General features: G+C 49.4%; 1 protein-coding gene across 1 annotated transcript in view; it reads right to left on the bottom strand.

Annotated features, from left to right (window-relative positions):
* TMEM201 (transmembrane protein 201) overlaps nt 1-11,983 on the bottom strand; it is a 37,664-nt gene that overhangs the window by 2,644 nt on the left and 23,037 nt on the right. Inside the window, exons 7-10 of the mRNA XM_063145520.1 lie at nt 4,303-4,526; nt 3,532-3,603; nt 2,398-2,676; nt 702-833 (exon numbers count right to left, since the gene is read on the bottom strand). Coding sequence (XP_063001590.1) covers nt 702-833; nt 2,398-2,676; nt 3,532-3,603; nt 4,303-4,526 — 707 coding nt within the window. The remainder of the gene's footprint in view (nt 1-701; nt 834-2,397; nt 2,677-3,531; nt 3,604-4,302; nt 4,527-11,983) is intronic.

Below are 11,983 nucleotides of genomic sequence, written 5' to 3'. Positions count from 1 at the left end.
TCAACCTTTCGGAACGAAGGAAATTGCCGGAAAACCACCACAGGATTGGTGGCTTGTGGAAAGACAGAGCGATGCAGACCTCTGAGCATCCCGTGAGGACCAGATTAAGTCTGGATTTGAATCTCCAAGGCTTCGACAAATGCTATTGTGTAAGTCCCTGATCATTACACAAAATAAAGTCCTGCCGTATTTTATAAAAGTCAGATATTCTGACTTTAGGAAAGGAAAGGAACCTCTCGTGCAAGCACCGAGTCATTACTGACTCTTGGAGGGACACCACAGGCCTTATAGCGGGGTGGTTTGCCGTTGCCTTCCCTGGCCGGTATTACCTTTCCCCCAGCTAACTGGGTACTCATTTTACCGACCTCGGGAGGATGGAAGGCTGAGTCGACCCAAACCAGCTGCCTGAAACCAGTTTCCGCTGGGATCGAACTCAGGCTGTGGGGAGAGTTTCAGCTGCTTTACCACTCTGCGCCACACGAGGCTTTACCTCTAGGTAATTTCTCTGGTTTAAACGTCAGAAGTTGCCTTAAGATAGGTCAAATTCTTTAGCTCGGAACTGTCTATTTGGATTGGCAACCCGGGGATTCGGGACAGAACCCAGAGAGGCCTTCCGCAGGTTAACCCCCACAGAGCTACGGCTGGCTGCTCTGTTTAACACGCGTTGGCGGAGCTGCGCAGTTACGCCCACAGGCACTCACCTCTCCAGCCCGTCGGCTCCTCCCCTTTCGTCGTGGTGTCCACCACACAGCTGGACGAGTGCGACGAATGGTCCCCTTTCTTAATGGAGGCGTTGCTGCAAATGCTTCCCGCTTCGACCACGAAGCGCGTATCTTAAGGGCAGAAGGCGGACAGACAAGGGTTTGCACGGGCACGCCTTCCAGCCTCTGTGCGCTTTGTTACGCTTCCCTAAAAAAATATTAGATGCTTTTCCAGCCGTTGCCCTAAATGCCTGGCATTAAAACAAGGAGTGTTGAAACACTTTCGGCCCAAGGGCCGGATTCCATTTTGGAGAAGCTCTCGGGGGGACTTACTGCTAGTAACTGAGCCGGAAGAGAAGCGTTTTAGAATAAGGAAACCATGCAAAAGCCAGGAAATCACCAAATGGGGGAAAAGTAGGAACTACCTGATGACATGGAGAAGGTGGCCTCGTGATCTAGGGAATCCTGGAGAGCCAGACTGGGACCCAAAACGGTCTGGATTTGGCCCCCAGGTCAAAGGTTCAACGCCCCTGCTGTAAATGAACACCCCTTCCATCCCAAGGCTTGCTTTTATCGGTTTGGTTCAAGTTGGCTCATTCTACCGAGGGGATGGGCAGACGGTACAGCTCCAGGTGTTTTGGACTTCAGCTCCCAGAAGCCCTTGCCAGCGAGGCCAACGGTCAGGTATGCTGGGAGATGAAGTCCAAAAAATGGGGATGTCCAAAACCTCCTGTCCACCCTTGCTCTAAATCACTTCATTCCAAACCAACTGGATCCCTTATAGCCAGAGAAAGGGTTATGGGCAGCTATAACAGACCTCGCAGGGAGGGTTTTTTAAAAACAACAACAACCTTGTTGTAGGAATTGAGGACTTCAGTTAGAATCCAAAGCACTTTAGGACTTCTGGAGTCCAAACTTAAGACCCTGGTTAGGCCTCATCTAGAGTACTGTGTCCAGTTCTGGGATCCACAATTCAAGAAGGACGCAGACAAGCTGGAGCGTGTTCAGAGGAGGGCAACCAGGATGAACAGGGGTCTGGAAACAAAGCCCTATGAGGAGAGACTGAAAGAACTGGGCATGTTTAGCCCGGAGAAGAGAAGATTGAGGGGAGACATGAGAGCACTATTCAAATACTTAAAAGATTGTCACACTGAGGAGGGTCAGGATGTCTTCTCGATCTTCCCAGAGTGCAGGACACGGAATAACAGGCTGAAGTTACAGGAAGCCAGATTCCGGCTGGACATGAGGAAAAGCTTCCTGACTGTTAAAGCAGTCTGACAATGGAACCAGTTATCTAGGGAGGTTGTGGGCTCTCCCACACTACAGGCCTTCAAGAGGCAGCTGGACAACCATCTGTCAGGGATGCTTTAGGATGGATTCCTGCATTGAGCAGGGGGTTGGACTCAATGGCCTTGTAGGCCCCTTCCAACTCTGCTATTCTATGATTCTATCACCCTGCTGTCCTGCCCACGCAAGGCCGAAGGGCCAGTTCCCTTACATTTATATCGGTCCCAACCAATCCAGAAGCTTCTTACTGCCGGCCAGTCACAGGGGCCCATGTCGCACAGCTCCATTCCTTTCCAAACTTGAAGACAGCTCTCAGGTCTGAGCGCACACAGTCTCCAGCACCTACCAAAGACGCAACCCAGCCCCACAAGTAAGGGGTTACCGGTTCAAGTCCCCGAGCGGTACGTACCCCGCGACCCCGGATCGCCGAGGTTCCGTTTTGCAAATGCGGGCAGCTCCGAGGCGAAAACGGCATTTTCCGAGTGGGCGAGGTCTTCCCCGTGCTGGGCCTCGCTCTGCGCCGGGAAGAGCATCAGCCGTTGGCCTTTCAGGTTGAGGCGCGCAGGACTGATGAGAGGCCGGCGGTAACGCAGCGAACCGGAGCTGGAGGCAACCGATCCGGCCACAGACGGTGCCGGTGATGGCACAGGCGAGGGGACGCAGCTCCCAGAAAGGAAGGAGAAATATTCTGGAAAATGGGCGTGGAGAAAATAGATGGGAAAGCGGTTGAGTACTTGCAAGGAAAGGGTTTTTTTATTATGTTTTATGCTGCCCTTCCTCCTGCCAAGGGACTTAGAGAGTGCCATGTCAGGTCTGGGCCCAATTCAAAGTGCTGGGATTAACTGTCAAAGCCCTAAATGTGTTGGGGGCCAGGTTATCTGAAGGGACACCTCCTCCCATATGTACCTGCCTGGACCATAAGATCATCCTCAGGGGCCCTTCTCCGCGAGCCCCTGCCAAAGGAAGTGAGGCAGGTAGCTACCAGGAGCAGGGCCTTCTCTGCTGTGGCACCCCGGCTGTGGAATGAGCTCCCTAAGGAGGTTCGCCTGGCGCCTACGTTCTACTCCTTTCAACGCCGGGTGAAGACCTTTTTATTTTCCCAGTATCTTAACAGTTTATTATCTTAGTCTTTTAACTTTGCTGTTTTAAATCTGCATTTTAAATTTCTTCATTGCTGCTTGTAATCTAGCCTCAAGCCTTTGAGGTCTTTAAAGATTAAAAACAGCGCTTTGAATTGGGGAGTGTAAACAGACTGGCAGCCAGAGCAGACACCCAAGTACGGTCATATCATGATAAAATAAATAAATTTATTACGGTCATTGACCAGAACCAATAAAAACATTAATAACAAAAAGACAATCTCATCGGTCAGCTCATAACCCGCTAACTCAGTTCCCTCTGGGAATTGAGCCTTGAGCAACCAAGCTTGAAAAACCCTAGGAGAAATATCTGCAGAGAGAAATTGCAATTTGAATAACCTCTAAAATGTCACACGCACGCGCACACACACATCGGCTTTTGCACACAGTGTCTCTGCTCTCACCCGACGCGGGCGACTCCTTGGAAAGAGACGTCTGGGATGGGGGCCGACTTCCGCTGAACAAGTAGCCAGAATCTTGGAAATAAAAAATAAAAATTAGACAGAGCTCCAGCAGTGAGTGCGTAGGAAAATGCTAAAGGTAGGGGTGTTCAGTTTCAGATTCGTAGGGCAAATCCGCCCCTCCCCAGATGGCCCCGCCCCTGTCCCTGACCACGCCCCTTTCCCTGACCACACCCTCTTTCCCCTGATTTTTTTGGTAGCTCCCCAGTTTCTGCACGGGTTTTCCGCCATTCCAAAATATTGAAATAATGGGCTCAAGTGACAGGAAGCCAGATTCCGGCTGGACATCAGGAAAAACTTCCTGACTGTTAGAGCAGTACAAAAATGGAACCAGTTACCTAGGGAGGTTGTGGGCTCTCCCACACTAGAGGCCTTCAAGAGGCAGTTGGACAACCCTCTGTCAGGGATGCTTTAGGGTGGATTCTTGCATTGAGCAGGGGGTTGGACTCGATGGCCTTGTAGGCCCCTTCCAACTCTACTGTTCTATGCTGCCCTACAGGTTTCTGGAACACTGCTTCAATCAGTCCGCGATTGGCTAACGAAGGTCTTCCTCGGGGTGACAGCATAAAAAAGAGGGGCTTGGAGCTGCTCCGCCATGCCTTGCTTGTGAGTTTTGGGACCCTGAACTGGGCCCAGTCCTATTTGAAGAGCAGTACCTAGGTAGAACCTTGAGTAGGCAACAGAGACGGGTGAAGCAAGCCATGCATGCCATACCAGTCCTAGCCAGAGAAGGGATAGTGCCCAAGGAGAGGGCCCGGTTCAGCCGTCCGGGCAGAGACGAGGACGACGTTCGCCGTGGGGAGCGGAAGAACTGCTGTTTCGTCAACTGGAGCACGCTGGGAGGGGTTGGGATGAACACGGATGGAGGAGGAGGCGGATAAGGGAAACCCAATTCCGGACCATGGGTGAAGACTGCAATGGAGTCCCCGGAGAGGTACCTGTGAATGAGACACAGAAGACGAATTCAAGCAGAGAGCCCCAGAAATCCTGCTTCTCTCGAAAATCACCTCCAAGAAACAGGCCAGCCTCTCAGTTCATTCGCAGAGACGTCACACGAATCCTCACGAACAACCCTGCGCGGTAGGATAGTCTCACCCCCACCTGTTTTACAGAAGGTGTGATTTCTGGCCAAGATGATTGAGAGCTTTGCCAAGGCCACCGAATGAATTCTAACCGGAAGTTTCATAGAATCATAGACTAGCAGAGTTGGAAGGGGCCTAAAAGGCCATCCAGTCTAACCCCCTGCTCAGAGCAGGAATCCTGATTCCCATCTCTTCTCTCTAGCTATGCTAGACCGCATTGGTTTATGTAAGAGGTTTGTAAAGGGTCTAGAAGAGAGAGAGACCCCAAAATGTTGGCATCTGGAACTCTTTTTCTTTAAAAACAACCACCACCCAACCAAAATACCTTTTGGCGAACAGAGGAGTATTTAACCAACCTTGGATAATAGAAGTCATATTCTGAAAACTCTGTATTTCCATGTCGAGATCATGGCTGTGTTTTCCATTCCCTGTACAATCTGGTTTCAACCAGAGATTAGGAAAAGGACAGCTAGAAAACAGCACTGGATTGTATTCAGTATAAGTCCTGCTTAGAGTAGACTCATTGAAAGGAATGGGTCTCAAAGTTAGACTAACAATGGATACAACCCGTTGTCTGCCCAGTAGAAGGGTCTGTAAAAAGCGTCCAACGTCGACTCCGGCCAACTCACAGCAATCCAGGTCTACTCAGAAGTAAGACCCATTGACTTCAATGGGGCTTGCTCACAGGTGAGCGGGAATTAGGTCTCGCAATCTTGCCTTTTTTTAAAGAGAGGATCACGTTGCGAAACTTCTCCTAATACAAAATGGGTTGTATTACGGATGCCCTAGCAAAGGATTTCCGAAATGCTTAAATGGTTCAACACACATTCCAAGACAAGTTTCTAGTTCTCATTGTATTTCGGCTGGTTTCTTTTTTAAAAAAAAAAAGTGCGTGTGCGTGTGTGTTTTAATTTAAACACTTTTATATTCTGCCTTTCTTTTATAACCAAAATACACAGGGCAGCTGTGATCTTCTGAAAACAGGAGGGCTGTAACCTCGAAAGGTTTCACCCCATACAGCCTCTCTGGTATTCCCCGTGACCCCTTGCTCGCAAAGGGACGTATTGCCAACAGCAGCGGAGGAGGTGATCCAAATTGATCCAAGCAGAGCAGATGGAGAAAGCGAAGAAGCTACAGCGGTCTGGCTGAAATTCAACAGAAAGCACAGGCTTCTATCAATTCCTCCGCCCCGTTAGAAAAGCACAGTGTATTTACATATTAATACTTTGCCAATTGAGTTTTCACCAGCCGAATCCAAGGACTCGCCCCAAATTTCCTATATAGGACAGGAATCCGTCCGCTTCTGTGCAACATCTAGTGCAGGCGGGTTTCCCTAGAAGGCCCCGCCCCTTTCCCCGCCCACCACAACCATGGTTTGCTTGGTTGTATTTTGTGCAATTTTATTTCCCCTATTCTGAAAGGTTAAAATGCCTCTTCTAAGGTTTCGTTACCAGCAGCAAGAGCTTTAAGCTCAAAGAAGCCAGCAGGTTTTTAATTTTTTGACTCCGCCCCTTTTGCCACACCCACACCAGAATGCGTGCCTCCCCATGGGTTCACTGGAATGACATTTGGCCCTTGGGGTGGAAGGGGTTCAACAACCCTGCTACATTCACACACAGAAGGCTAAGCAATTTGTAAGGGGAGAACCAGTGTGGTATAGTGGTTAGAGTGTTGGACTAGGGCTCGGGAGATCCGGGTTCAAGTCCCCACTCGACCACGACTGGGTGAGACTGGGCCAGCCGCTAACTCTCAGCCCAACCTACCTCACAGGGTTGTTGTCAGGGTAAAGTGGAGAACAGGAGGAGCATGTAACCTGCCTTGGGCTTTGCAGTCCTCCGTGCCACCAGAAAATCTGTTCTGGAGGGTTTCCCAAACCTCTAAAGACGCCGAGAGTGTGCGGGAGGTGAAGGGAACACCCCCCCAAATTCCTGGTTCTGCAGACAGAGCTACTTCCACTGGCGGAATGCCACAATTGGATTCAATGCAAAATCCTCCTTTCCCGCTAGTATCCAAGGTGGTTTCTGTCAAGCGAATAAAATCCGTCAGATAACAAGGGCATCAAAACTAAAATAAATATCTGTAGCTTGTACCTGCAAATTCTGCCACACTCCTCGGATTATTTCAAAAGGGCACCTTTTTATGGACGTTCCGGCAATATGTAAACCACAGTGATTGTTCTGTTGGTTTCAAGGCAAAAGATTGCTTAAAATCCTTCAAAAACACAAACAGAAGGTTCCAGGACTTCAAACTACTCTGGGTCCTCCAGGACACGGAGATACTTGGCTAGACTGTCCATTGCGAATGTTGAAGCCTCTGCAGCCGTTTCCCGCTTGCAAAGGGAAACTTTGTTTCCTCCGTTACAAAAACACGCGCTGCAGGGGAACGGGACAGCGGGCGAGCAATCCCATTAGAGAAATAAAGCCATATCTAGGGCTGTTCCGAGTCAAAAAGGAGCCTAGCCCTTTCTCTCAAATTAAATAAAAGGCAATTTTTAAAAAAAATTAAAATAATGCCAAGGGATGTCCTTGCAGAAGAAAAGCGTTTGATGGATGTAACACAGCCTATAAAGCAAAGGCTACTGAGTAAATTAGCAGAGCACTAAAATGACATCCATATGTCATTTGCTAGGGAGGAAGACCCACTGAACCGGACACGATTTACTTCCCCGTAAACCTGCCCAGGGCTGGGCCACCTTATCTGTGCTTGTTCGACATCAGCGCACGGGAAGCCACGCAGATGAGAGCCCAAAATTATTCTGATCTTTAAAAAGAGAAAGAAACGGATTCTTCTAATGGTGACACAAGGCCGAAACGTCCGTCAGCCTAGATGTAAATGGGGGGGGGGGACATCCCTCGGCCAGTTCTTGTGAGACTCTCACGGCCGCTGACGCAAGGCTCTGCATTCCTATTCCGGCATCTCGGATAGGCCTGCTGGCCCAGGTTCATCTGCATGTCTCCTTGCCATTGGCTAAGAACATCTGGGGGGGTGTATCCCCCCCTTGGAATGCAAAAACAGCCCCAGCTCTCTTTTGCCGCTGCACATGGAAGATAAAACTTCACGGCGAAAATAAAGATAATTTCTTCTTCTCCTTAAGAGCGGAGGAGCGCAGGTGGCTGTCGCGCCGATGGATCCGAGGCGCGGATCGCTGCTGGATATGGAAAACGAAGACTCCCCCTTGCTGAAGTAGGGCTGCAATAAATAAAGGAAGGGACGTTGGGTGGGCTCTTAAATCTGGGATGCTCGTAATTCAAAAGGCCTCTCTGTCTGAATGGGCCCCTCCCTCTGGAGCCGGACAGGAATACCAGGCTAGGGAGGAGGCAGTCTTACGGATCATGATCCAATTCTTAAGAGATCGCTTGGAGCCCGTCTACCGGCTTGTCTGGTTGCTGCACTCATCTGGAGATCCCCTCCCGGTGGTGCCCAAAATTTCGGAGGTCTGGTCCGGGGTGGTTCAGGAAAGGGGGATTTAGCGTCACAGCGACCCCTCTTTTGAACCACCACAAATTAAGACAGGCAGCGAACCACGTGGGGGTGTGTGTTTCCAGCTCCTAGGAAAAACAAGGTTTCCCAGGAAGGGAATAGCATCTTCTATTTTACAAGTGATCACTACAGTCTTTCGTTAAGCCGCGTTGTTGCACATGGCTTAGAAATTTCGTTTCCCGCGAATTCGTAAATACCGTCAAATAATATTGACGAATCGATCAGTTGCGTCCCTTTGGCCCATCCAGACTTCGCAGCCGCAGCGGGGAGAACTCCGCTTCGGGCGTTCCATCCCGCAAAAATAATAATTAAAAATAAAAAGGACAGGCCTCGTTATATAGCTCAGTATCGTCACCGGATGAGCCGGACTCCAGCCAGACGTCAGTCAAAGCGGCTGGGATATGGGCGTAAGGGGTCGGCGGCAGGCAGGAATGAAGGACAAACTAGGCTCACAGTGCTGTGAAGGAGGCCGCAGCACAGGGACAGTGCTCACGTTTGGCAGGTAGAACAGGTCGGGGATCCAACTGCCCATTAAAAATGGACCTTGAGTGAAAGGTGATGGGGAAACTAGGAGGCAGGAATGCCAACCAGGAGAGACAATACTGGGTTAGGCAGACCTTCAAATGCCGTTGGACTACAATGCCCATCAGCCCCAGATAGGAGGGCTTCCAGTCAGGGATGAAGGAGCTTGCATTCCAACATCTGGAGGGCCGCAGTGTGCCCGTCCCTGGCTTTACCTATATTAGTTGTCAAGGAAAATTGCAGCCAGACGCGCTTTTAAGTCAGAGCATTTAAAAACCAAATCGAATAAAGCAAATCGCTCTGATCCCAGCCTCTCAGCCTTGTATTGAAGCAACAGCCCGGTCGCCACAGGCAAACAGGAATGTGATGCGGGCGAGCACATGGAATTCCGTGCAGCCGAGTGAGTGGGCTGGTAGAGGAAGGAGGGAAGGCTCAGGGCTGCCAATGGGTCCAGCATAGAAAGGCCCTCCAGCTGCCTAGCTACATTTTTGGGGAGGGGGGGCCTAATAAATTTTGGAGGATTATTTGCCAGGCTGTGCTAAACGTCTGTGCGTGTAGTTGGCAGAACTCAACAAAAGAGGTGTCACACAGCCTTTCGGGGGAGGAATTCTAGCACACAAGATTATTATTATTTTCAGAAACTTTCACACTTTAGAACAAACTACTAGTCCTCATGGGTTTAGAAGGGTTCAAGATCTGTTTGCTGCAAAAGAGGTGCTCAAAACGAGTCGCCCAACCTAAACCCATGGGGGCCAGCGAAAGTTGGGAAGAGGGTCTCTTAAATTGTATTTTGAGTTTGTTACGCACAGCCGCCGGTAAGGGAAATGAGGTTGGAACGGTGGAAGTAAGCGATGGAACGAACAACAAAAAGGAGGCCAGAGAGTCAAAGACACCCGTTTCCAAAAAAAGGTACGGCTAAGGAGCCCTTTATTTTCAAAAGTTGGCAGCTTGAGTAGTGTTTACAATAACGAGAGAGTGTTAACTAGACAATCAGGCACAGTTATGCTATAGAATGTATGAGATTTTTTTAAGAAATCTTAAAATGGTGGACAATAATAATAATAGTTAATAATAATTAATAATAATTAATAATATAAATAAAGACATATCCATTTGAATATGGGACAGCGTACAGTGCTGAGAACATCTGCTAAGTAATCACACATTTTCACTCTGGGGGGGGAGTCAAGTTTGCAGCGACGGGGAAGACGCTTAATTCATAAAACAAGAGCAGGCAAGTAGATTTTAGTACCCTTTCGTTGGAGGGGTAGAGAGAATCCAGGCCAAATTTGGGGGGGAAGGAGGGGAGGAGAGAAAAGAACCCCCAACTCCACCATCTGATCAAGGTTTGGAAACTTTGTGGGTCTAGTCCCGCTAAGTATCAGCATGCACGTTACGGGCCGACGCGGAGAAAACCCGCCGCTACCCTCACCCGGAGACTCATCTGTAACGCGGAAGAACGGCCACCGTGTTGATCGGGGCCGTCGCGCTGCAGATGTCTGCGACCTTCCCAGCAACCGCCAGGAAAACCTCCCAGCGCGATGGTCCTGATCCACACGTTTCCCCCGTGGCAGAAGTCCTGTCTTACAAGTCCAACAACAACAAAAAGACACACACGAGGTCACACAATGATGCATTAATTAGGGTGACCCTATGAAAAGGAGGACCGGGCTCCTGTATCTTTAACAGTTGCATAGAAAAGGGAATTTCAGCAGGTGTCATTTGTATATATGGGGAATCTGGGGAAATTCCCTCTTCATCGCAACAGTTAAAGCTGCAGGAGCTATACTACAGTGACCAGATTTAAAAGAGGGCAGCTTTAACTGTTGTGATGAAGAGGGAATTTCACCAGGCTCCCCATATAAGCTGAAATTTCCTTTTCAATACAACTGTTAAAGATACAGGAGTCCTGTCCTCCTTTTCATATGGTCACCCTACATTAATGCTTCTCCAGCACTTTAAATTTATTTCCAAAAGCAATTGAGAGGGGACTCAATCTGGATAGGGGCTGTGTGGCGCAACAGGAGTTAAGTCTTCTCCTAAGAAGGGAGGAGTTATGTCCCCCACCCTGCCACGGCATTCATTTTCCAATGGGACCATCCTAGGTTTTGCTACTGAGTGTGTGTGTGATTTTGATTGTGGAAGTAGCAATGGGGAAGTGGGTGAAAGTTACACACCTTTCCCCCCTATTCCACGGTCCCCATCCAGATCAGCTTCTTTCTCCCCCAATGTGTGCGCCTGGAAATAAATTTAAAGACAGACCGAGTGGCATTCACTCCTCTTCGGCACAATGGTTACTTTGCCCCAAACCAATCCACGTGATCCTGCTGGTTTTAAGGGATCTTTACAACAGAAAAAAATCGGCAGTTTGCACCTTGTTCTCCATGCTAATTATTTCTTGGCAAGGCTCAAATTTGAGCCAAATTAGCCCCGGAATCAGGGGTCAACCACAGAAAAAGCGAATCAGTGTAATAGAGTTTCTGAGCCTATTCAAAGTGCTTCTCTTTCACTCCCGAGTCTTGATTCCTGCCAGTTCCTATATAACAGGATTTAAAGGGCCAGGCCTCCAAAAAAACAGCTGGAGGCAGCCTAGCTAAAGTTTAGCTATGACTGAATCCGCACAGCTGAGCTTACTCCAGAGGTTGGACTTACCTTGTAGTGTCTGCAAGAGTAAGACGTCAATGCATTTGCCTGATCACAGAGTGTGTGGCTAGCATGCCCTGCCGCGTCCCAGCCAGCGCACCAGAGCAAAGGATTGTGGGATAAACACTCCGAAGCTTAGTTTGGAGACTGCAACAAACCATGGGCAAGCAAGCTTAACTATGATTTAGTCACAGATCGGAGAGACAGAGGGGATTCTGCCAGGGGACGAGGAATCCATGAACGCTCCACGGGCCAGAAGGGGAAATTCGGTGGGCTGCATCAGGCCCGTGGGCCGGAGGTTCCCCATTCTTGGTTTAGTGCGATGTCTGAACGAGAAACCATAGTTTGTGAACGGCTGGCAAATGTGAATCTGAAACCATGGTTTGAAACAACCATGGTTTTGTGCGGCGTCTTGAGTTGACAAAACCGTCGGTTACAGCCATGGAGGGCTGAATGAAACAGTTCTCCAAAAACCGTAGCCTCGTTCACAGTCGGCCAATCCGAGGGGGCCGTATGGGGTGGGAGGAGTCAAATTTTGGGAAGGAGCTGTTAGTGGGTGCACTTACCCATGGTGGCGAGTCACTGATGGGTTTCTCATTTCGTAAAAACTTTACGCTTTGGCTGCCGTCAGTGACCGTTCTTCTTGACTGCTGCCATCTACCCCACGG

The sequence above is a fragment of the Elgaria multicarinata genome, chromosome 20 (assembly GCF_023053635.1).
Source record: "Elgaria multicarinata webbii isolate HBS135686 ecotype San Diego chromosome 20, rElgMul1.1.pri, whole genome shotgun sequence".
Classification (NCBI taxonomy): domain Eukaryota; kingdom Metazoa; phylum Chordata; class Lepidosauria; order Squamata; family Anguidae; genus Elgaria; species Elgaria multicarinata.
Note: the sequence above shows the minus strand (reverse complement) of the source record. Positions and strands in the feature narration are given on the sequence as shown.